Raw genomic sequence first — 27,237 nt, forward strand, 5'->3', positions numbered from 1 at the left:
GCTACAATGTTTTTGTTTGTAATTCAAATGTGTAAAGGTGAGGTTTGTAGGCAAACTTTCACGGACAAAAGAAATATATTTTTTGTCAATAGTGTAGTGATGTTTAAGGCAAACCAAGCAGCTTTTTGTTTAATCAGCGGTGGCCTAATTGCGTGACCAAGTTGACAAGTTGGTGAAAACTGCATAGGAATCCATTTGAGGTGGAAAAGTTCCTTATTGAAATTACTTGATTTCAAATCCTGCTGGAGTGGCACAAGTAGGACCAGTTACGTTGGTGCCGTGACCCGTATCCGAGCTCCCTGGCTTCAAGACGTGTCGTTGTTATAGAGGCTGTCGTTGGTTCAAGCCCTGCTCTTAGTGGGCCAAGGCATTATGTCTTGTTCACATTATAATTGTTTTAGGTGACAATTCTATAAAGGTTGTTTAAAACGTTACTGTGACACAAAACTGTAAAAACTTTGCCCTTGTTTGTTTGTTTGTCAACTCACTTTTTCATACCTTTCCTTTCAGATCGTTTTTGAAGCCACAGTCTCATCCGAGCAGAAGGGATACATCGCCCTGGATGATATAGTGCTGTTAAACTACCCTTGCTGTAAGTTCTGTCCCTCTACAGACACACACACACACACAAAAAAAAAAAAACACATTCTCACTGACCTTTTCCAGCCTAGAGGGGGGCGTATGACCAGGTTGGCCCACCCAGATTGAGGAACAAAGGTGGCCATTTCCTCTCATCGGAGTCTCGGGGTACTTACTTTTGATCTGAATAGCCATCATGAAAGACAATTATCCACTGACACTTTGCCTTCCATTTCTCTTGTTCTTGCTCACATCCACTTCCTGCGGCTGACCTTTTTGTCCATATATCACTCTATCTCTCCGTCCCAGCGGTCACCCTCTCAGATTTATTTATTTTCTGGGGGAGAAGAAAGAAAAAAGGGCTTCTCTCTTTGGCTTTTGTGCCCTGTGTGCTGCTACTTAATCTGTTGCTTCACTCAGGTGTGAATAAGAGTGAATCTCCTGTGTCCATCTCTGCTCTGTTATTTTTCTCCCTTCTCACTCTTCCCATGTCCTCACTCGCCTGCTGACCCACACTCCATTAGCTCTGCTGGAAGTTTGTGTTAGTGGGCACCGCATAATTCTGCTCCAGTAGTTTGGACTGGGGCGCTCGAAGCCACAACCCACTGTGGGTCTCACTACCTGCTGACTTCTGGGAAATGCAGTGCAGTCATGCTGACAGCAATGCTGGAGAAAGGAGATTGTATGCGGATGGGGATCGTGCTGTTGAATTGTGAGACTCAGTTTGTGGGCTGCTTTAATTTGATGGAGTCGACTGTAGGCCTCCTGCTTTTCAATTTTACACCCCACAGCAAGAACGTAATTGCAAATGCTCCAGATAAAGACAACAAACAGACAAACAAAGTCTTTTTACCCAAGTTTGTAAGCCCAGTGTTGAGCTTTTTTATAAATTAAGAGAGGTCATTTGTTCTGCATGAGAGCAGATACGCTCAAGAGAAAGAGACATTGTAGTGATAATTTAACAAAACTTTGCTCATTAGTGGAAAAACCCTGCTATTACCATTACTTATATTTAGGGTTTATGAATTGAACAAGCTCTCTAGCTCTACAACACTTGGGTGCATAACCATCCCACAAATCATCTTTTGAGATGAAAGTTAATTACATTTTCCGGTTTCGTCAGTACGCCAAGTTCCGTTTGACACCTGAGCTGCATTTCCCACAAGTAACGAGAGTAAGTTGATTGTGGAGAACATTGGTGGCAATGGTTTTCACGATCAATTTGGGCTCACAATGCTTTTGGGAAATGCAGCCCTAGACAGTTTAAAAGCTCTCTGTTCAAAATGCTGTTTTAGGGTGATAAAAGCTTTATTACTGCATTTGAAAAAAAAAACACCCCGAGGCTCTGGAATGCGCAAGAACCTTACAATTGATTTTCCTGCAGTACAATTTCTTCCCTACACATTAGAAAAACTTTCCTGGAATCTGTGATGGCACTAAAATCATTGCTGTCAGCCCAGATTTAAATAATGTAGACAGGGCTCTAAGTGATCAGCACCACGGACAGCTCCACTTAATGACACTGGCACTGGATAATCACAATGTCTGGGATTCAACTTTTTTTTTTTACTTTTATGTAAGCAATAAGGTACGAGAGGCTGTGCTGTATCGTGAATAAGTCATGGCTGAAGGGACGCGAAGCGGAGTTATTGTTAAAAGGACAAGATATCGCATCGGACATTCAAACAGATTTTTTTTATTATGAATATATAGGACTGACCTGAATGAAAATGCTATATCTACTGTAAATGCAGGTACACTCGCTTACTCGATCTCTCACAATACTCTAGCTTCAATGAACAATATCGATGAGATCAAACATGTGTTTAAGTTGCTAAGAGTGGTTGCTAGGTGTGTTGTGTAGTGATACATAGAACAGTTGGGTGAAGCCCAGTTATCGTGAATAAAACACAGCTATTGACCAGAATCAAGGATTGGAACTAACCGTTTTATAATCAGAAACAATGCATGACAGTAAATACTTTTACATATATATATCAAATAAATTATTTTGAATGATCTATTCATCAAATATCCTGAAAAGAAATCAATCCACAAACATTAAAATGATTGCCAAAGCATACCAGGATGAAATCAGACCAATGATCTCTGAGATTTAGCTAGTAACACGTTATGGATGGCAAAATATAAATTTACAGTTTAGAGATGGCCATGCTTTCAGCATTTTTTAAAAGTTACATTCATATTTAAAAACACTGATATATATCTTCTATTGCAAGTTTCCGGACTCCGTACTGTTGGGGTGTATAGTACAGTAACAGTGAACTTTAGAGACAGGAAGATGATGCTCAGTTTGCCAAATTTACACATTGCTGATGGAGACCAACTGAAAACATGGCAAAAACTGCTGACAGTCTCTGCAAAACTAAAATAAATTGCTAACTGATCTCTATATTCCCTGACATGACATTATTTTGTTTGCTTGCTTACAAGTAGTATTCATGTTCAAAACTAGTACTAAATCAACTAGTTATATGTACTTTATTTATCTGCAGTTATTATTATGCAGTTATTAATAAAAAAATACAATAAAACAATCTGTAACACTATTTTACAGTGTTGTTACTGTACTTGTTACATATGTTATATGTACTTTCTGTAGTAATAACTGTAAATTATGCATACATGGTATTCAATTCAATTCAATTCAAGTTTATTTGTATAGCGCTTTTCACAATACATATTGTTTCAAAGCAGCTTTACAGAAAATGCATTTCAAAAATATACATACAAAAATACAGTTAGTTAATCATAAAATTTAGGGCATAACATATCGCCGGCGTTGGGTCGTCTCTTCACAGGCGTTGGGTCGTCTCTTCACAGGCGTCGAGTCGTCTCTTCACAGGCGTTGGGGCATCTGAAGTCTCCATGAGAGGCTGGATACATAACTGGAGCTGACGAACTCTATTTGAGTTATCTCGGGACAGGCGTCCCGAGATAACAACAAAAAAGGCAGATGGGAAATAATTAGCGTAGCTGCTGTTCATAATATGAATGCATTTGATCTGATTTAATTGTAGTATAAAAGGTATGAGATGCATCATGTGAATGCTTGGCTAAAGAGATGCGTCTTTAATCTAGTTTTAAACTAGGTACAATGAACTAACCCTAAACCAAACCCTATTCCTAACCCTACTTTATAGTAAGTACATAATGTTAATTTATATTACTCAGCTATACATAAATACATAATTACACTGTAACAAGGACACCTTAAAATAAAGTGTAATCAAACAATAATTTAAAATGCAAGTAATTCCTATAGCATACTATTATAGCATACTGCATAGTTACAAGCAACTAACTCTAAACAAAACCCTCAGCCTAACCCTATAGTAAGTACACTCAGTACTTATTTGTGTAATTACTGTTACAACATCACCCTAAAATAAAGTGTAACCTAAACTGAATTATTATGCCTATACATTTTTTAATAATATAAGCAAACATCACTTTTGTGTGGCACGCATTTCAAATCAATCACTGATGAAGTTCAGTGATTTGAAGATATCGCCTGTGTAGACAGAGCAACTAGGTTTTGAAACAGCTTGATAGTTCAGACAGTAGTATCATATGTAATTCCCTCTGCACTTTCAACTGGCTGTGCATTACCTGAAGTATAATCCTCATGAATGATAATAAAGGGTGTTTCTGAGAAAAGATAGTATCTTTTCAAGACAGTCCGGCTCACCTCAGAGCCAGTGTTTCTCTCTGAAAAACTTTCCCTTACTTCAAAAAACATAACAAAAAAACTCCCCTCAAGCAACAAGCTTTTGTCGACTTGAATGACAATGGCGTGAAGAACCTGTCCCAGGGTCAGGGTGAAAGACTGTCACCATGGAGACAGGTTTCCCAAAAACACCAGATCACTGTGGTCCGCTGCAGATGGAGCCGCCCAACAGATATCTGTTCACACACACACTTTCACAAAGGCTTATACAATATCAGACAGCCCAACCTTAGGCGTTCACACTCTTGACATTTTTGTGTTCGTTTCTGGTTGTGTTTACTCCACATGTGTTTTCACCAAATAAAATCTGTCAAATCCTTGAATTTTGCTTGACTAAGCCTGAGACACGCTAGACAATTTTCAAATCTGAACCACGCAGAACAAAAGCACGAAACATCCAGTTGGTGAAGCTTGTTCGCTCGCATTCGCTGTTGCGGGTATCCCGTCGAAGGCGGATCAAGAGTAAGGGAAGCTCCAAATCCATCGGGAGCAGTAAAATAATCGTAATGAAACCACACAATTGATGATTTTTTGGGACAAATTTAATTGCAACAAGCCTCGAATCGCTAACTTTAGAATGGACTAGCTTTTTCTTGTTTTGCGTAAACCTTCTCTTTAATTCTAAATACATTATAAATGTTTTTTTATTTGTTGTTTGAAAAGTAGTAAAGCAGTTTTATTATGAACATTAAGAATACTTTTGCCACCAAATTAAATATCAGGAAGCCGCTTTGTTCACACGTAAGAACAAATTAAGGACTAAAGTAATAACAAATTAATTGCATCTAAGAGAAGACCCCTGTAGACTTTGTGCAAAGTTTAGTAAGTTTTATGCAAATATAAGACATTTGCAAGAGTAGTTCCGGTTTTCAAATGTCATATGGAATACCTCCAAGAAACATAATCTCAATTATTGAAAAATGCATGACATTTGTAAAAAATGACTTTGTTTACTCGCAATATATTCTGTCTTAAATAAAGATTAAGATAGTCAGTAGTCACATGTATTCGATTTGTAAAGACAATATTTTTTAAAGGCAAGACGCTACAGGCAAACCTTTTTTTTCCTCCCCTTTCAATTTTTAGATTGTGGGCTAACTTGCTTCCAAAACATGTCTTCTTTTAGTTGAAAGAAAACACCCATTTACTTTATCTATTTACATCTCTAGAGTAGAGATTACAATACTTTAAAGGGATAGTTCACTTTGAAATTACATTTTGGTATGTTTTAGCTTACCTCAAGGGCATCCAAGATGTAGGTGTCTTTTTTTCCGCAGTAGTTTCAATTTTTATATTTTTAGGTCAAACCGTTTTTGTCATATCATGCAGGTCCACGGTCACTGTCTCAAAGAGCATGCACAGAGTCCAAATTAAAACAATTCCCCATCGTAAGTACACATTGATGGCCTAAGACACGAAACGAGCGGTTTGTGTGAGAAAACAAACGGTATTTATATCGTTTTTACCTCTTGTAACACAGCCACGACCAAGTGATCTTGAGGGCGCGAGCGCTTCCTTCTGTGTGACGTGTGCGCAGACTGGTGCATAGATATATACCATAGACAGTATATAAGATGGACACAGCGACCCCATAGACTTCAACGGAGAAAAGTGAAGCCCATTTGAAGCACTCACTTCCTGATCGCCAGGCGAACTGCGCAGGCTCAAACTGAGCTTGAACACGTGAGCAACGTGTCTAACAGCTGTCAGTCTTCTAGTAGCTGTGCGGAGAGAAATCTGAATCATTCCCTTCCGAATCTCGCAGAGACGGAGAGCGTGAGTATTAGCTGTCCATGAGCTAGCAGCAGGATCAACTTTATCACTCTCTGTGGGCTACTCCCTTCACTTTATCGGACTTAATGCCTCCACGTTCCCCCGATTGCCTGCGAGCTTCTACGCCGGTCTATACGGTAATTTCTCTACCGTGCGACAGAGAGTCGCGTGAGTTATGACGCAATCGTTAGCCTATTTTTACAAAAACGGCTTCTACGGGGCCATAACGTAAGGTACAAGGTAATGGAGCCTTTTATACATTGTCGAGTTTCTTTAGAAATAAATAATGGACAAATGGAGTCTTTGGACGCCTCAGATGTAAAGTTATTCGCTGTCAAAGTGACGCAAAAATGAATGGGAGTCAATGGAATGCTAACAGCAGGTGAAGTTCTGCTACAATGGCGGCGCCCGCGGAGGCTTCAGTTTCCGGCGGATGGATTACCCCCTTGATATATACACACTAGATGTCGCATTAAAGACATTCGTTCCAATGAACTGCCGTAGCCAAGGCGACATCTAGTGTATACATCTATGCACCAGTCTGCGCACACGTCACACAGAAGGAAGCGCCCGCGCCCTCAGATCACTTGGTCGTGGCTGTGTTACAATAGGTAAAAACGATATAAATACCGTTCGTTTTCTCACACAAACCGCTCGTTTCGTGTCTTAGGCCATCAATGTGTACTTACGATGGGGAATTGTTGAATTTGGACGATGGGGAATTGTTTTAATTTGGACTCTGTGCATGCTCTTTGAGACAGTGACCGTGGACCTGCATGATATGACTGTCAGACAAAAACGGTTTGACCTAAAAATATAAAAATTGAAACTACTGCGGAAAAAAAGACACCTACATCTTGGATGCCCTTGAGGTAAGATAAAACATACCAACATTTAATTTCAAAGTGAACTATCCATTTAAAGGCTGTTTTTTTTTTTTTCAAACTTTGCAGTTTTATCTATATCTTCAAGTTTATTACAGAAGGGTTTGTTCATGTAACATTCCCCTGATGTATATACAATTTTTCTAAATACAGGTATATGGTGTTTTTTTTCTGACCGTTAACATTATTTTCTGATCTAAAATTCTCCCTATAAAAAAATAAGTTCCCTCTAATATGTCAACTAAGTAAAAAAAAGAAAAGAAAATGCTTATTTTAGTGTTCATGTTTATGTTCTGGAAATGTGTGCAAATTAGTGAATATTTCATTAGATTAGGTTATATTAGAGCACATCATTTAGCATAACGTTTCAGAAAACCTGTAAAAAATAAATTGTCTTAATGCACTGTGATTAATCAACTGGGAAAGTATGGTGATACATTTTTCCATTGATTATATTTGGTCCAACAATTTTGTTATAATTAAATAAAACATGTTTTTTAAACATACTGCATGAAACCAACATTAATACAAAGCTATATTTCTAAGAATTTGGTCAACAGAAATAAAAAGAGAAGGAATATGGATTATAGGAGGATTCCATTAAGCAGTTTCAGATTCACGGATCAGTGGCCAGATTTAGGATGTCAGTGAACTATAGAGACATTGTGACCAAAAAAAACAGGCCGTTGTGTTTACCCAGAATCCTGTGCTCTTGCTAAAGGCAGCACTGTGAGGTTTTTGCTCAGATAACCACACAGTTCCACAAGAACTAGAGCGAAATTATGCCGCTGGAATCACAACCAGGCTTGTCTGTCCTACATTTCCCTTGTTTGCTTTACAGATCTTTTCTAAATTGGCTAGACAGTGGGTAGTCTGAATGTCTGAACAACTATTCAGCCTCATGAAAAGTTCAGGTTAATGTTAACAAGGCAACGATCGTTTCTCAAAGACCTTTCACATAAGAGGGGTTCTTCCATTCAAAAAAAAGAAGGACTGAGGTCAAATGGAATGTAAAAGAATTTGAGATATGTTTTTAAAAAGTCTTACCTTGATCACGTCAAAGAGATGATAGAAACAACAGTAAGATATTCAATTAAATTCAATTAAAATATGTTGATAACAAAAGCTGAATTGATGGCTGTAGTGTCTTTGTTAAAGAGGATGCATTTAGTGCAACTTCTCAGAGAGCGTTTCATGCTAACAATCCGACAGTTACTTTCTCTACAATTTTCTTCAGCAAAATAAGTTTTATCCATTATGGAAAAACATAAAATGTATTCTCACAAATATTCTCACAAAATGCTCCCCGTTTCAATTTGACTAAAATTGTTTTATTTTTATTTTTAAGTTATTTATATATTTTTGCCTTTTTTTATACCTTTATTGGATAGGATAGTGTAGAGCGGAATCGAACTTGGGGTCGCCGGAGGCGCAGTTGCACTATATGGCTCCGATGAAATTGTCCGGATGTCCCTTATAATTACAGTTTTTTGCTATGTCCTTTTTTAAAGCAAATGGATTTCGGTTTCAAAATGATGAATAAAAAAAATGGATTTACAAAAAGTCATTATCTACTTTTGAAATGCATTTCTAAAATCTAAATACTAATTTACTTTTTTTTCCATTCCATTTCCATTTAATTTAATTTTTCATTATTTGTATATTGTTACCAACTGAACACAACACCATGTGATTACAATAATATGATGTTATTATGATGTTACAATCCTCAATTTTTCCTAAATATTATCTACAATAACAAAACACATTGGGTACATTGTTATGGTTTGCAATATTTTTGTGATTTCAATTCAAATTGGACCATCCGACCCATCTCTATTCGGCAAATTGTTTACAGAATGGCAGTGTTTTGTTATATTGGAGCTTGAAGTTCTGTGTCGGCAGCGCGAAAACACTCGCAAGTAGAGGAACAAAGATTTACTCTCGGCTGAAAATTGCTGCCATCATGTTTGTTTGGCACTAGACTTAATAGTCATTCTTAAAATAAATTTTATTTTACTCTTATATTCAATAACAGGGAATGCATCAGTGCAGCCAATACACTCACACGGTATCACAGCAACAAAAATGGCAGTTAAGCCACCAACATCTTGCTTCAAATTATAAGTTACCTATTAAACAGTCAGTAAAACACCATACAGCTCTGGCCTCGCAGCTCGCTCAGGCAGAACAAACTGAGATTTCATTGTATCCATTCACATCTGTCTTTTTTTAAGTCGTAGCCATAAGAAGGCCATCATTAAACCGCGTGAACTTCAGATATTAGTGGCATGTTAGCAGACTGATGCAATTATAGATGAGCTGGAAGGCCACTGAAGAGATGCATTGTGTGAATGCGAACAAAGTGCTTTTCAAGAACCCGTCTTTAGGTAAAAGCTATAGAATTTTCTTTAGATGGTGGTTTAAGCATTCAACGCTTGGAGACGTTTCATTATTATACACTGAAAAATATGGAAGGCTTATAGGAATTGAACGTCTACCTCCTGTCTGGCCGTCTCTTTTGTTTTGCATTGGTCACGTTGCATTCGCTCAGATTCACTCTAACAGTAAAATAAAGCTGGCAGCGCTTGTATTTTTAGCAAAGTGTCTGGAATAAGTGAAGTGCAGTCATGTTATGGCACCGGTGCTCTTGATATCGAGAGCGAGTAATGATTTGATGCTGAGCTGACAAGCACGGGCAGATAAGAACAAATGAGGCATTCTGTGGGCATGCAGACAAAAAATGACGCTTAGAGATAAGTGATATGAATGGACTGTATAACAACTGGGGAAACGGTATAAATCATTTTTATGTTGCACCTTATTGAAAGATTGCGAGGGCCAAAAAGATTTAAGAAGTAACAAATACTACAAAAAACATGCGCTGTTGGTTAAGATCAGAATATATACACACACACACATGCACACACGCACACGTACTTGTCTCTACACCAAATTGAACAAAACCTCAGGTTTCATAATTCGAAATATCAACACAAATGAATTACAAACTAAAAATGAATGAATGAATAATTAACAATTAATTATACAACTACTATAAATATATCCAACCTCATATCCTGTGGAATGAGAATGATGGTGTAAAGAACCCAATATAAGTTTATTAATAATCTTGAAGATCTCAAAACATGCATAAACTTCATTCAAGACATGAAACAAAGCAAAACATGAAACTTGACCTTGACTTGACTATAAACAATGAAACATTTGGTAATAAATGTGCTTAATGGAATAGTTCTCTTAAATATTAAAATCCTGTCATCATTTACTCACCCTCAAGTTGTTTCAAACCTGCTGAACACAAAGGAAGATATTTCGAAGAATTTTAGAAATCAGACAGTTGATGGACTCAATTGACTTCCATGGTAGGAAAAAAATACTAAGGGTATCAATTGGGTCCATCAACTTTTTGGTTACAGACATTTTTCAAAATATCTTATTTTGTGTTAAGCAGAAGAAAGAAATTAATACAGGTTTGAAACAACTTGAGGGTGAGTAAATGATGACAGGATTTTCATTTTTAAGTGAACTATTCATATAGAGTGTGCACTGTGCAGTTTTATATTATATTATTAATTTGCACCTCATAAGGTGTGTGTTTGCTTTGTTGTTCTTTTGAGTTTTAATTTGATAATTTAGTATAATTGTTACTTCTCTTCTTCCACAGATAAAGTGCCTCATTTCTCCAGACTTGGGGATGTGGAGGTGAACGCGGGACAGAACGCCACATTTCAGTGTGTTGCAACCGGACGATCTGCTAAGACTGATCCCTTCATGATGGAGGTTAGTGTGTATGAGGGAATTTGAATGTTCAGTCCAATACGACTTTTGCCCCAATAAACTCCTAATAATTGCTTATTAGTTAGTAAGTTAGTTAATTTTAGGGTAGGAACTGGGTAGGATTTCGGGATGTAGAATATGTTCATACAGAATAAGCCATTTTTGCTTTAGAAATACTAATAAACAACCAATACCCAAGTTATATGCATGCTAATAAGCAACTGGTTAAAAGTGAGTATTGGACTCTAAACTAAAGTGTTACTGAATTGTCATAAGCTGCTATTGCTTAATGAAGCAGCGAGCTTAGAAAAAAAACTATATTTGGGACTTTAAACTGCTGGAAGTCTGAAACATGTGACCTTCAGAAAAGAAAAAAGAAAAAAAAACTCATTTAAATTCAGTGCACTTCCTTTTTAATTAAGCAGCGGCAATTGCACTTCCCGGCCCTATTTAATGTGTAGAGGATAGTTGGACTTATTTTATTATTAAATGTCATTTATCTCTACATTATGCGCAGTTACAAAAATATACAGAAGTCATGCTTGAATAACAGTCAATTAAAATATTTTACAAAAATATTAGCTTTTTGTTTTTGTAAAATATCTAAACATCTTTAAAACAAGATAAGTATGCTTGGGAATACAATTGCATAAGATACTAATGCCCTTTTGGCACCTTTTCTGTTGTTTTAAGATTGCTAAATATACTAAATCTTAATTTTAAGAAATATTTTGCATTGTAGGACATCGACAAAGCTCAACCCAAAATTGCTACAACACACTTTTCTGTTTGTGATAAGATTATATATTTTTTTACCAATATAGCTATTATTTTATGTGGTTTGCAGTCACAAAAGTAAAACAAATGTCTAGGGGAGAAATAAAAATTTTCCTTTCAAAATTAATTATTTTTATATGGAAGCACGGAATAAAACAAATTTAAAATATAATTGCTTCGATTTCTCGCAATTCGTACTTTTTTTTTCTAACAATTGCAAGATATAAACTCGCAATTCTGACTTTGTTTCTATGAATTGTGAGCCTATATCTCGCAATTCTGGAGAGAAAAAAAATCAGAATTGTTAGATAAAAGTCGCAATTACCTTTTTAAATGTTTTATTCAGTGACGGAAACAGGCTTCCATAGGAGCATTTATTATAAATTGCAAATGTCCTTAACATGTGTTATGTATATCTCTACTTTGTAACTGTACCATTAATTATGCATCACTGTAAACAGAATTCACTTACAGCTCACCATATATTATCTTCTTGAGGAATTACATTTAGTATTCCCTTTTCACATCCAGTTTATGATTTATGGTGTAACTAATAGGTCAATAATACTTGGAGATACCCGTTAACATTCTCATTAAGCTCAATGGCAGCTGCTTGTCTGGTGCAGGGGCCCCCAGAAGCAATTTGAAATCTGCCATCTTTGCTCATGGACCACAGAATGTTTTCAGCCAGTAACCTGAGCCACACATGCCATAGAATCACTTTACAACAGGAAAATTATTTCATGACTGTAATGAGTCCACTGGAGTCAAATTGATAGAACCCAAGTGCAGCATTATTTCCCAAACATGATCAAACATAAAACAAATAAAGACTTGGCTTGGCTAACATGGCTTGAGAAACAGACTTACCAAACATTGGTTACATGGACAAAGCCAGACGAAGGAAGAATGAAACATGAGGGCTATTAATACACAAATACTAATGAGTAACAATAAACACTGAGCACCTGAGCATAACCAAGACAATGAACTAATGACAAATCAGAACTGAAAAACACATGACCTGAAACAATCAATCAGAACGTGATGCATTCCAAAGGGGAGCACATGGCAGGAGCACATGAAGCACACGTCAAACAGGAAGCAGGAGACATGACTGAGGCAAAATTACAAAATAAAAGACATGAAACCATTTACAAAACCCAAACCAATATGACTTACCCCTCCCTCAAAAAGGGCAGTGTCAGACACCCTAATAGCACACCCACCCAAAACCCAAACAGAGTCCAGGAGTGTGGAGGAACGAAGGCGGACCAGGAGCGTAGTGCAGTGACAGACTGTGGAGCATTGGCGGGCCTGGACCGTGGAGCAGGGGGCAGACTGTGGAGTATTGTTTGGCCTGGATTGTAGAGCAGTGTCGAACTTGGACTGTGGAGCAGAGGGTCGTGGTGGACTTGGGCCGTGGAGCAATGGTAGACCACCGAACTTGGGACCACTGGTCGGAAGCGCTGGCACGTGGACCACAGTCGGCATAGGACCAGCCTCCCTGGCTGGGAATATTAAAAATTTATCTGGGAGACGTGGGGGATTGTGGAGTCCCTTATCCACAATTCCCACATTAACCAAGGGACCACTCAGAAGGGCACGGTTTATGTATTCTACCAGGGACCAGTGGGTCTTTCCCCAAGAAGCCGTGAGCAAGTGGGTTAATTTAAGCCCACACGAATAAGGTCCTTAAGGGCAATGTCAATAAAATCCACTTGGTAAGATAAACTCCTTAACATAGTCCTCAATACTCCGAATGCCTTGACAGAGGTGAAGGAGACAAACTGGGTTCATGACTACGGTCTAGCTTTCTGTAATGAGTCCACTGCAAGCAAGTTGATCGAAACCAAGTGCAGCTTTATTTCCGAAACATGAGCAAGCATTTGACTCGGCTTACCATAGACTTACCAAATACCCGTTACACAAACAAAGCTAGACAAAGGAATAGTAATGTTACATTTGACACTGAAGCTTCAAATCGCGTATCGAGTACGCTGCGCAATTTCTCATGAAGCTCCGTGCCGGATCAAGTATTGTTTTCAGAGAAACACGTGATCAATGGAAAACGAAGTCTCACTTTCTTTCCAGTAAGAAAGTGTCGGAATGTTTAAACCCAGTCCACTACTCTACAGGTTTTTGGAAGTTTAAGTCCATTTACTAACATTTCTATTTATTTATAAATAAGCCTATAGCCTATGTTACATGATCATATATTCTGACACATAAACAGCATAGAAACCATACAATAATTGTAATGAATACTTGTATCAAGCAACTCTGTTGGTATTTTTATAATTAGTATTAATATAATTGTGACATTTAATTTATTGCCCCACTTTATGTGAATTATATTAGCAGAAAACGGAACATTTAGTGTTGTCAGACTTTTATTTCTGCTTAATGGATAAAACCACGGCGATGCACACTCAGCTGCTCATAAAGATGGCTGCTATACAAAAAACCTACCACAAGATGGCACTTTTTTTCGACACTCTTGATGCTTCAAATCTTTTCCCGAAACATTCATGGGGAAGCCTCAGTGCTTCATGAGGCCTCATTTGCCCATCCCTACAAATGGAAGAATGAAACATGAGGCCTATTTATACACAAAGACTAATGAGTAACAAGAAACACCTGAGCATGATGAAGACAATGAACCAATGACAAAACATAACTGAAAAACACATGACCTGAAACAACCAATCAGAACATGACACATTCACAAGGGGAGCACATGGCAGGATAACATGAGGAGCAAGAAAAGCACATGTCAAACAGGAAGCAGGAGACATGACTGAGGCAAAAGTACAAAATATTATGAAAACATAAATCAAAATCAAAACCAATGTGACAATGACTGTGATGTTTGGCTGGTGGCACCACACAAGTTGCACAGTCCAAAAGTTATGACTTCAAAGGCAAAGAAAATGTATTTCACATGTTTCAAAAGCCACCATGCTAACCAGCCAAATCTTGAGCCTCAAGTGTGGCACCTCGTAAAGCGACATTTTTAAATTGTTGACCTACACATGTGCTCAATATTATTTGGTCAGTGTATATTGTGTATTCCCTCATGACTCACCTCATTGTTGTCTCTCACACAATGTGCAGCATTTATGATAGCATGTCAAGTTAGAATAAGTAAATATTAAAACCGCTTCTCTAAACGATGGGATTGTGTTCCATTGTGATTTGGTCCATCTAGCTATTTTGAATCCTGTTAGAACGCCTCCTATTCAGATCCTTGTCCTTGATCGGTCCAGAGACCGATATGGTCTCTCCTTCAGTTTTTATGTTTGGTATTAGAGCAGAGGTCTCGCCCTAGGCCATGTGGGATTCTTGTTTTACTACAGTTTCACTCTCTCATTCATGTTGTTGAGAGAGAGGTTCAGTATAATTCCATTACACTGGAAAGGTCACACAAGTTTGAACTTGGTTATGTTAGAACAGTCCAGTATAAAAGGAAGCTACAGCAAATTGAAAACCCACTCTGGAAATTCTGCTCATGTTCAGAAGCAGTGCATGACACTAGTTGTTCGGTGTTAAAGGTACACAGATTAATTTTAAAACATTTTCCCTAAGTTTTACACCTAAAGCAGTTATTTGTAGTTGTATGAATAAACAATATAGATTGCCCTTTCTATGAATAAATAAATAGTGGCTCAAGTCCTATATTCTTTTGAGTGAGAACAACTAGATATGCTCGCTTAAAGGGATAGTTCACTTTAAAATTTAAATTCTGTCATCATTTACTCACCCTCAAGTTGTTTCAAACCTGTAGGCTATTAATTTATTTCTTCTGCTGAACACAAAGAAAGATATTTTGAAGAATGTCAGTAACCAAACAGTAGTCTGTACCCATTGACTTCCATAGTAGGAAAAAAAAATACTATGGAAGTCAATGGGTACAGACTACTGTTTGGTTACTGACATTCTTCAAAATATCTTTCTTTGTGTTCAGCAGAAGAAATAAATTAATACAGGTTTGAAACAACTTGAGGGTGAGTAAATGATGACAGAATTTTAATTTTAAAGGGAACTATCCCTTTAACCATTATCTAACATCAAAATTAACATAGCATGAAAATGAGGTAATTTTAAGCACATTAATTGTCTGCATTGCGACCAAACACACACACACGCACACACACACACACACACACACACACACACACACACACACACACACACACACACACACACACACACACACACACACACACACACACACACACACACACACACACACACACACACACACACACACACACACACACACACACACACACACATACATGCACAAACACTCAAACATGCTTTTGGTTATGGCTGTATCCAGCAAATAAAATCACGCAACATTTCACAACTTTGTCGTAATCTGTTCAATTGCTAAACATTTATTTTAACTAATTACATATTTGCTCTGCTAGCATGATTTCTATAGAAAAAAAGCAAGATTTAAACAAGCAAGCAAATGTCCATGATTTATTATAAATCATTTGATGTGAACTATTAATACATTTATTCAGCTATTATATGATGATCAAATAAATACTGTTTAGTATGGGATGTTCCAGAAGCCCATACCTTATTAATTTAGGCACGGATAATGGCTTCAAAATGAATAAAAAATATAGGTAAAATATTCTGCACACAGAAGCCAAGAGATAGCATGATATTATAGCTAAATAAACCTCTAAAATCAGTACATTTAATGAGTGTGTGAAGCGAATGAGCACAATATGAATGAAATGAGGACAGTGATTGCAAATCGCATTGCAATTTCTCTGCGTGTCTCTCAGAAATCAGAGCCTGTCTGGAGTAATATAAATTTAAATTAATACATCATACTCATTTTCTACTATTTGATCTATATTTAAATGTTTTAAACCTTGAATGAGCGTAAACTCTATAAATTGAGCACAAATAAAGAAATGTTGCTGTCTCTGCACGTCTCTCAGAGATCAGAGCTAGACAAGAGTAATATCAACTAATATTCTGAATCATGCACATTTTCTACTACTTGACATGTCTATCTAAATATTTGAAATGTTGTAGTTATGATATTTTTCTCTGACTCACTCTCTCCCGGAGCAGGCAAGCATTTTCTGTTCTTGATCATTTGTTCAGATTTGCATATATATGCATGGCAAAAGTTGTTTTAGTGATCTGTAACCACTGAGCATTTTCTTTCAACTTCCACATTCTCTAATCAGCTATTTGATATAGAATCTTTGGATGATGGGTTGTGGAACATGCTCTACTATGTAAGAACGAGCCAAATATTGAGTCTGGTAATAAAGCAAAATAACTGAGAACAATCAGAAATGGTCTTCAGATGCCATGTCTGTAACTTATATGACAAAATCTAGCGTTAATTCGATCTCAAACAGAATAATTAAAATAAGTAATTAGTCCACCACGTGCGAGACGTCATAAACCAACGTGGTTGAACAATACTTTGCGACATACGGTTTCGGGAAACAGTCGTGACTAGCTAGTTGATTTCTCCAACGATGCATCGTACTATGGTAGTTAAGCAGTGAGCTATATAGTTGTACGGGAAACACACCCCTGGTCTGTAGTTTTTATTGTGAGGGGCAAAAGTGATGGATATAGATAATCAATATATCATGTTCATTTTTAGATATTACTAACAATGTAAGTTATTATTATGTTTATATTTCACAGCAAAAATACATGTACCACAACCTGAAGATATTTTACAATTATACTAAAAGCCATTGTACTTGCTAAAACTATCAATCAGACAACAGCACATGTTGTAGAGTTTGTACAACAGGATTTTCAGCAAAGTTTTGATTATGTTAATCATTTAGAAGTCCCAAATCTAGTCCGATGCTGCAGTACTTCCACATTTACATTCATATTTGACTGGACAAAAAAAAAAAATGCAGTGCCACATTTTCCAGAAGAGAAAGAGAACCCGCTTAAGGCGAGACACTACAGGTGAATAGGGTACAATTTTAAAATAATAGATATCACCATGAAACTTCCTCAGTTGATTAATTACACAAGTTCATAAAAAAAAATTATTACAAGTTTTTGAAATTTGTATGTTTAATTATGCAAATTAGGCATTATCTTATTAAATATGCGCAATTTTGCATATATTTTCGGTAGATAGATCTGAACATATGATAAAGCCAGGTGCAAAATTATTTTTTCATTTTGATTACACACAAGATGAAAAAAGCATTTCAGAGGGAGTTCAGGATATATGCTTTCATAGGAAATCAAAATATACTGTCCATAGCCTTAAAAAATCGATTTTCGCCATTTTTTTTAAATTAAAATGTCACATAAATCAGGCCAGGAATGATTTATTAACAAATCCCTCTGAGCATATCTTCAGAATACTGCTAAGTGTATAACTGGGAAGTTTGGTGTACATCGGTGCTACATAGGCTGAGATGTTTGGAGAATGACAAAAAAAACTAATTTTGAGAAAAAGGCATTTAAAGATTTGTAATGTAAAAAATCATACTTTTTTAGTGGAAACAACTATCAACTCATTAGCAACAACGATACAAACCACCTAAATCACATCAAAACGTATAAACACAGCATTTATGGCCTTCAACTGAGCAGAAAAAACAGTCAAAAACACACATCTAAATGTCAGAGCGCGTCACGTGATGCATCTGAACCAATCACGTTGTCAGAAATTGACATCAGCCAATGAGATTTCGCTTTTAGAGTTAAATTGTCCATTATACTTTCACGATTGGTAGTTGATTAAAAGGAAATTACCATATTTGGATCCGACAGCATTGTACAGAAGAGAGAGAGCTTTCCAGACATGTGCGTGATTAAAAGGAAGCAGAGAGAGACGCGGAGCAGCGCGTTGATTAAGAACGCCAACTTTTGTTGAATTTCGGAGAAATCTACAGATGCAAATAGACAAAGTGTAGTAAAATAAAGACTTAAATGTGTATTTTGGACCTTTTTTTCACCACAAGTCTGAAAGAAGACATATTATTGAAGACAAATATCCCAAAATCTCAAAATTGACCAGTGAAAAAAAAACTATGTTTTTGCCTGCCGTGTCTCGCCTTAAAGTTGGATTTCTTACATTTAGATCTCAAAGTGTTACACATGTTTTGTCTTTGTTATAACAATAACATTTGTTTGACAAGTGTCAAATACAAGAAAGGCTCCTTAACTAATTATCAGCCATTTGATTTACAAAGCTTCAAACCTAAAACATTCACCTCACATATTGTTTTCTCTTTACTGAAACTCTACAAACTTCACTACATTTTCTTTTTCCCAGCGTATAATCTCTCTCTCCAGGCAGTCGAAGTGGGCTTGAACTAACATGGAGTTCTTGCTCCATCATTGACTGGATCCTCTCTTCATATAGTTCTCACTCAGAGCTTATCTCAAACACTTTCTGGGTGACTGGAGTTGCTGAGAGGCCTTTTGCATTTTTGAGTTTTTAGCACCGGATGTGAGTCCCCAGGCTTTAGTTTGGAGGTCTTCTGTTTTTTTTTTTTTCAATTCCTTTTTTTCCCCCCGTTTCTTTTCAATGCACTGGTTGTTTTGTATGTAAATCCAATTTGAAAACCTCTTTCAAGACAGAGGCCAACACTTGCTCTGTTCCTTGTGAGCTGAACCTAGTGAACCTCTTTGCCACTGCATATACTCTCTACATGGGCAGCTCCCTTCTTAGGCCACTGATTCATATCACTGGGTTCATGATGATTATGTCTCAAAATACAAAGCATGTGTACTGGTGCATTTTTTATTTGATTATGTTTTAAATATATTCCTGCAAGTATTGCTTAAACTACAAGCACATTTTAATCAACACATCTCTTGACTCTATCTGACATGTTGAATTGTTTATTCACTCATTATAAGATTTACTTTCCAACAAGGCATGCTAGAATTTGACCAAAACGTTTTTTTATGACCTAACCTTTGCATCGAGAGCTCACTTTTTATGATGTAAAATAAAGTCTTGTGAATAATCTCTTTCTAACACACAAGGCGGCACATGTAAATAACATTTTAATTTCCTCACTTTAATTTTTTTGCAAAAATTGTGATTAGCACCTTTACACATTTACACACACACACACACACACACACACACACACACACACACACACACACACACACACACACACACACACACACACACACACACACACACACACACACACACACACACACACACACACACACACACACACACATCCCATCAGACTCATACTCCTCCCAGCTCCCAGCCTATAATTAATGTAGTTAATGTCTTCTTCAAATCTTCACCACAGGCAAAATACTTCACACTGATATTTCCTTATATCAGTTATCGCTAACAAGCATATGCATTTAAATGAGACCTAATAAGGCTGTTACAGTTTGGCATAAAAACATTAAACTTATACTGCATGTATTGCAAGTGTGCCTGTATAAAAAAATTACTTTACTAACTCAAATGTAGAACTTATTTACTTACTCGCCCTCAGTTTTTATTTACTTCTTAATGGACACACAAATCAAGAAATTATAAAGAAATGTACAACTCTTTTTTTCTATAGAAAGACAGTTCATTATGTCAATGACTGTCAAGCTCTATAAAAAGATTCAGTGCCAGGTTTGACATGACAGATGCGTGTGTCATAACTAAACGCAACACCATTTTGAAAATACGTAAATGAGAATGATGGGATACAGAAAGCTGCCATGGATCGGAAGATTATGAATAACCAAATAAATCAAGTTATTTGTGAATATATCTTTATGGTTGTAATAATTGTTTTACCTGGTTGATAACACATATGGCAAATATCAGCAGTGCGCTTGTATGCATGTTACAAGGTGATCAGTGACATCATCACTTTCAGTAGAATATCTATATCAGTAAAAATAGTTCCATGCAATATAATTATATCTAGTGTATGATTAAAACGATGAGTGGGTCTGGTGAGGTTTTGCTTGATCCCAAAAGAGTTTAGTATGTCCAGAGAATGCCACTCTCAGTAAACTTCCGGCTTCTGAACTGGTTTCAGTTCCACTCTGGTTCCATATGAGGGCGCTCACAGGACGACTGCAGAATGAATGGAGGTCTATGGAGCTATACCCCTCAAAATCCACTTTTCTCAGGACATCATTTTTTGTCTAGTAATTTGAATGTTGTATTCGAAAGGAGATGCAAAGAAATTACACATTGCTGGGTGTTAGATTTTTTTAGAGTGACTTATTTGCTTTAAAAAGTCTTTTACAATGTCAATGACGTCATACACATCGTACGACCAGAGATACTGCTTTACGGCAATCCTTCAGTGACTTTGGTGCTTTCGCGCTATGCACTTTCTTTTCTCTCGAGGCATCGACAACACAGCTGACACTTCGGATGCCACAAAACCATCAAGCGGTATCTCTGGTCATAATCAGTCCTTCACTGACCAATCAGCGTTCATTAGAAGAATGCTAGCGTGTTATGGGCAACAACAACTCAACCTGTAAGAAATCGAAAGGACATAAGTACTCCATTCAACTTTCGACCTATAACCTATGTTGAACTTGCAAAACCTACAATCAAATTTAGCCGTCTAGCTCAATAGACTCCCATTCATTTTGCACTCATGGGCGATCGCCCCCAGTGGAACTCCGGTGGAACTACAACCAACATTTGTACAATAGGACTTAATAGGGAGTGGCCAGGCTCTCCGTAGACGGGCTCTGGTATGTCTGTAAATGCAACTCCTTTATCATTTATATAATCTAGGTGAATGTTAAAATGGCGAGAGAAAATCTGCTATCTCTTTTAGAAAGTCAACATAAGGCCCTGGAAGTCTACACGGTAGCCAGAGCAAGAGATTAAAGGGATTGTTTTCTTATATCTGAAAGTGTAACATGGCCTCCAGCTCTAACTCCTGTTCTCACCTGCACTCAAAGGTAGACACACATCCATATTACATTCACCATTAGAACAGATTTTCTGAGTGAGAAGAGTGTAAACAGGAGCAGCCTGGACCACGCTAGTGATGCTAATGGGCTAAAGTAGCAGATGTTCGGGAAATCGGATACAACTAACGATGTCAAAGTATTCTGTTTGTTTTTGATATAGGGATATGTTCACCCGATGTAGAAAGATAAACTTATTTGTTATTCAATTGATTTTAAGAAGAAATCAGAGGATTGAGAATCAACTTGAAGGAGCTTCAAATCAAACCACGCGGCAGCAACAAACAGGAAGTGACCTCCCATCTTTCCTGTTTAGTAATTTAACCTGGGGTCTCTTGTCATGCGGTGGCGGTTCAGATGCTTTAATTGCAGCTTCTGTTTTGATTCTGTTTTGGCTTTGAGCAAATACTCATTGGAGTGAGATTCTCTCTTGGCTATGTTCGCACTTCAGTTTACAAACATGTCTTTGTACATCAGTTCACTTGTAGAATATCTGCCGCCATGTTCTTTCTTAGGCAGACGGGAATAGTTCAAAACGTGCTGACATTAGAAAGTTTGGCTCCCAGTTTAATTGATGTGTTTTATTTATTCCGGTGCTTTTCAGCAATTCAGGAAAGATTAAGATTGTTGAAAGTGCACTTTCAGGCAACAAATTGTTGTGTTGTTAGATGTCCTAAACTATGTGAGGTTTAGGAAAAGTTCTCACACAAATGTAAATCCTGCAATCATTTACTCACCCTCATGTTGTTCCAACCGTGACTTTCTTTCTTCTTTGAAAAAAAAGGAGATATTTTGCAGTGTTCCCGCTGGTATTTGCATTATAATTAAACCAGATGGTGACCACAGGCTGCCTGAAAAAAAACACCATAAATATATTTGAAAAGTAGTCATGACTTATTCACAATATTCCTCTTCCAAGCTAATGTTGTTCTTGTTAACTCAAACTAAATCTATTAAAAATTATTTTCTTTATTGATATTAAAGGTGCTGTATGGAGTTTTCAGCGGCATCTAGCGGTGATGTTTCAGATTGCAACCAATACGTTTACAAGCGAGTGCTCGTGCGCGTGCTTTCTTTTGTTTTGTTTTATTATGTGGAGTTTGTGTTGGAGTCTGTGTTGTGCTAGTCGTTTCCTAGTATTAGCAGACTCCATGTCATAAAGTTGCAGTGTCGTCGCTGTTGAGTGCAAAGTCAGTAGACGAGGCGAGAGGCTCGGGAGCGCGCATGCAGGTCTCAGTCACGTCACTGGATTTCACAGCAAATCCGACCCGGAGCATCACATAGAAATAGGAATACTTGCTTTCAGAGGTAATAGCAAAACCTGCCAAATGGATCATTTTATTGTGAGATTACAACCCCTTCACACACAGGTAATAAAAAAAATATTCATTTTAGTAGAAAAACTCCATACAGCACCTTTAAGCTGAAATAAAATATAAATATTCAAGGAAAAACTTAAAATGAACTTAGATTAGGATTATTAATGTTGCCTTTGCACCTAACTGAAATAAAATAAATTAAAGTTGAAGTACTAAAATTTGTAAACTAAAACAGAAAAAAAAAACTAAAAAAAAACTAAATAGAAACATACACAAACAATAACAAATTAACAAAAAACACACTTTTACTAACACTTAATATAAATTCAAACTGTACTATAATAGTATATCAATATTTCTAAAATAACTTCAAAGCCATCAAAGTAGATAAGCTTTGTGCTTGGAACAGATCGAATTTCAAGTTTCACATAAAATACACTGTAAGTTGTAAATTGATCATGAAGTACATTTTACAAGAAATATTATTTTCCATCTTTCTACCTCAAAATGTAACATTTAATTCAATGTGTTAGGCTACTTTCTGTTTCTTTGTAAAAAAAAATTTTTTTAAATGTTGTAATTTCTGAATGGAAATAGTTCTAAAGGAAATCCTACAACTACATTTTCAGTGTAGATATATATAGATATATGTATATATAGACTTACAATTTATGATATTTTAAAAGAGCCTTTGTGCCATAAAAAAAAAACCCGGAGGAAATCTTGTGTTAACGGAGGAAATAAAGCCATTCAGGTTTGGAATTACAAAATAGAACTGAATGAAGCCAGAATGTATGGTGAACTATTCTTTTTCTAATCTATCTCTCTTTTTTTGAATGACATCTTTCTGTCATTCAGTGATTTTGGGATCAATTCCTGCGTGAGCCGCTGCTTTGTCCCAACACCTGGAGGGTTTGTGCATTTAAAGGAATGAAGGGACTATGTGTTCCTTTGCTTTCTGAGGGCCCTGCATCTCACTTTCTGAATACAGCAGTAGTTTTATGCACTTGACACCTTCTGCTCATTCTCTCATAGGCTATTCAGAGATGCTAGTTGCGTTTAAACAATAGAGGAAATCAATGATTTTCATCATTACAGCTAAGCACATAATCAATATATGAGTTTTGTTTAGCTCTTTAGGCACCAGGAAAGAAAAAAACTAAATCATAGATATACAATTCATTAAAACCATGAACATACATGAAGTCATACTAATAATGATGATCACCACACCAAATTCTGTACATCGATCCTTTAAAATCATTAAAATATATACACTGTAAAAAAAAAAAATCCTGTAAAAAGAGACTTTCGGTAATAATTTACAATAAGCTCCTAGTTAACGTTAGTTTCTGTATTAAATTAACAAACAATGAGCAATACATGTGTTACAATATTTAAAAAACTGATCATTTAATATTTAATAAACTGTTCGTTGTTAATTTCCATTTGTTAAGGTCCGTTAAATAATTCAGATTCAATTTTTGATTTTAATAATGCATTACTATGTTGAAATTAAAATGAACTAATTTTAATAAATGCTTTACTTTTATTACATAACATTCATTATATATGAATTTGCTCTGACATTCATGTGCTTGGAACTTGTAATTACAATATTTCCTACTTGACTTGATAAATCTTGAATTTTCCAAGCATTTGCAGGATTGAGTTCTGCTTCCCATACTACCAAATTGAGAGATTTATGGAGTTATTAAGGAGTTATTAATCATGAATATAAAAGGGGGAAATCTTTCAGTGTTGTTGTCATGCATGGATCTTGTGGAAATGTTCATTGTTTTGTGTCATAATTAAACTGGTCCAAACAATTGAAGGCAGTTGCTTTAAATTTAGTAATGACTTGTATCTCACTGTTCATAATGTTTTGCGTATCCATTTTTATGTAATATTAATTTTTGTATGTGTAAATATATTGATTAAGATCGACAAGACAGTGAGATCACATGGATGATAAATTCTGCATCACGTACCTCTCTCTCTTTCAGAGGCGTAACGGTGTTTTGATGTCACCATACTCAGTGACGTCATCAGTTGGAGAGCGTCGATTGGTTGCATGGTTTCAGGTGGGCGGAGCCCAACGTGGAGAGCAGGACCTCTACCGATGCCTCACTCAGTCAACATATGGAGCTGCAGTGTCAAACTTTGCAGAACTAATCGTCAGAGGTATGAAAAAAATGTCCTAGTGTGTCTATAAATAACTTAAAATTGGTTACATAATGTATGTCTATACCATAGAGCTGTTGAATGCTTAATTCTGATTGATGGAGGTGCTGTTCTAAGGTGTGCAATTATAAAGTATATTTGAGACTATGGATCTGACTATGTGAGACCATAGTTTGATTTAATCTCTTTTCTTCGTATGACACATTGACATTACAGTAATGGCTCCTTCTTCATTATCCTGAACATTGTATAAGCATTCATTTCATGTGTCATTGAACGGAAGAAAGGCTCTCAGGAGCCTTCACATAAAAATCAATCTACAGGTTTCCATAGACAACCTAAGAAGTCCTAGGGACTGTCTCATTTTTTTAAAGTTTCATTACAAGCTGTTCACACATTGACAATACAAATGATGACAGATATAATATGATATACAATATGACAGAATTTACATTTTTAGGTGTACTAACCCTTTAAAATATGCTGTTTTAAATTAAATATTTCATCAATGTCAGATGCCCCAGTAGAAGGTCCTCTACTAGAATAATGAACAATAAATTCCAGACTTTATACTTCACAAAAGAAAAGCTTTTGGCCAATCCCAATAACTGCAAGATTCCAGATACCGTCCATTTTATCATGCTAGCAGTCAGCCATTATTCTTTGCTATCGCCACGTTATCTTCTTAAAGCACAGACCGTTCTGGAGTCTTCTGATCCCTCTGAACTTCCAATCAAACACAACACCTAAGTGTGTCTCTCTGATTTACTGTAACATCACGTCCCCACCTAGAGATCTCTTCAGCAAAAGCCTGAGTAAGTTGTAACCTCTTTGACTGGAGCACTCGAGAGTACCGGCGGGCTGATTACGGTCATAACCACCAATCAGAGACATATCTCACCCCAAAATAACAGAGTTTCTGGGGCAATCAGTCATGCAAATTACCCCATGCTGCCTCTTTATGGCCCCAGTAATGATTCCGCTCCCTACAAGTGCCTCTCGTGATGGTGGCATGATTGAAAGAGTGAATGACTCATGTTTCTACTGGAACTGAGGTAATGTCACTGAAAATCCACTAAACAAAAGGAGTAATCGCTGTTGTTGTGTTCTGTTTGGGTGGGGTGAATTGTGTACTTTAACAAACTCATAACAACTTGGCTATGTTTGATTATTTAACTTCTGTTATTAGCTGCTGAAGTGTGCTGTATTTACGTCACAATTTAATATTTTATCACACACACATGCGCGACTAAAAGAGCAACAGGCCAAATCAAACCCATACAGATTTGCTGCACTGCTTCATTCAGGCAATTTCCTGTCTATCAAAATAGACATACTGGCATGACGCTTTACTTACAATATGACCACTCAAATTATGATTTGCTTAACACACAAATCACTGAGTGGGTGAGGTTTTAGACTCACTGAGTCATTAGATTAAAACTGAAAATTCATACTGAGTTTTTTTTTTTTTTTTTTTTTTTTCATAATCAAAATGTAACGAATAGGTGTCCATTTCCATTTTGGTTTTCAACATTGGTTAACTGCTAGCATTTTAGTAATCCATTGGAAGCACAGGTGAATAATAATGATTTGTTACAAAAAATATATTGATAATATTGTGAAATGATAATACAATTTTAAATAATGGTTTTGTATTTTAAAATGTTATGGTTCCTGTAATAGCAAAGTCAAATGTTCACCAGCCATTACTCCAGTCTTTAGTGTCACATGATCCTTCAGAAATCATTCTAATATGCTGATTTGGTGCTCTGGAAACATTTATTGTTTTATTATTACAGTTGAAAATGGTTATGCTGCTTAATATTTTTGGATGATACTTGATACTTTTTTTCAGGAGTAACCTTACACTTTACAATAAGGTTACCTTTGTTAACATCAGTTAACTACTTAAAGGTATTGCGGATGATCTTTCCTACTTTTAGAAAAGACCCGCCCTCTCCAATTTCTATTTGCTCCCGACCGAGAGGGAACGCCTACCAGCAGTGATTTTAAATGGATTTCTCCAAATAGCATGACAAACTTTACCTGTCTAGTAGAATCTTCGCGACTGCGGCATCAGTGGGAAGCCCAACATGTGCTTTTAGCGCACGCCAGCGTGTGAACGGCCTTACGTAAACATATCACCAGAATGATTGACACTTAGGTGGACCAATAGTATAGGCTACCCACCCGGAAAAAGAAAATCCTCCGCTATACCTTT

General features: G+C 36.6%; 1 protein-coding gene across 7 annotated transcripts in view; it reads left to right on the top strand.

The window, feature by feature from the left end:
- The window catches only part of ptprua (protein tyrosine phosphatase receptor type Ua), a 297,253-nt gene that overhangs the window by 172,282 nt on the left and 97,734 nt on the right, over positions 1 to 27,237 (top strand). For all 7 annotated transcript variants that reach the window (XM_079591540.1, XM_079591539.1, XM_079591541.1 and 4 more), the window contains exons 4-6: positions 511 to 592; positions 10,676 to 10,791; positions 24,836 to 25,013. In XM_079591540.1, coding sequence (XP_079447666.1) covers positions 511 to 592; positions 10,676 to 10,791; positions 24,836 to 25,013 — 376 coding nt within the window. The remainder of the gene's footprint in view (positions 1 to 510; positions 593 to 10,675; positions 10,792 to 24,835; positions 25,014 to 27,237) is intronic.

This window comes from Phoxinus phoxinus (assembly GCF_949152265.1).
Source record: "Phoxinus phoxinus genome assembly, chromosome: 19".
Lineage (NCBI taxonomy): Eukaryota > Metazoa > Chordata > Actinopteri > Cypriniformes > Leuciscidae > Phoxinus > Phoxinus phoxinus.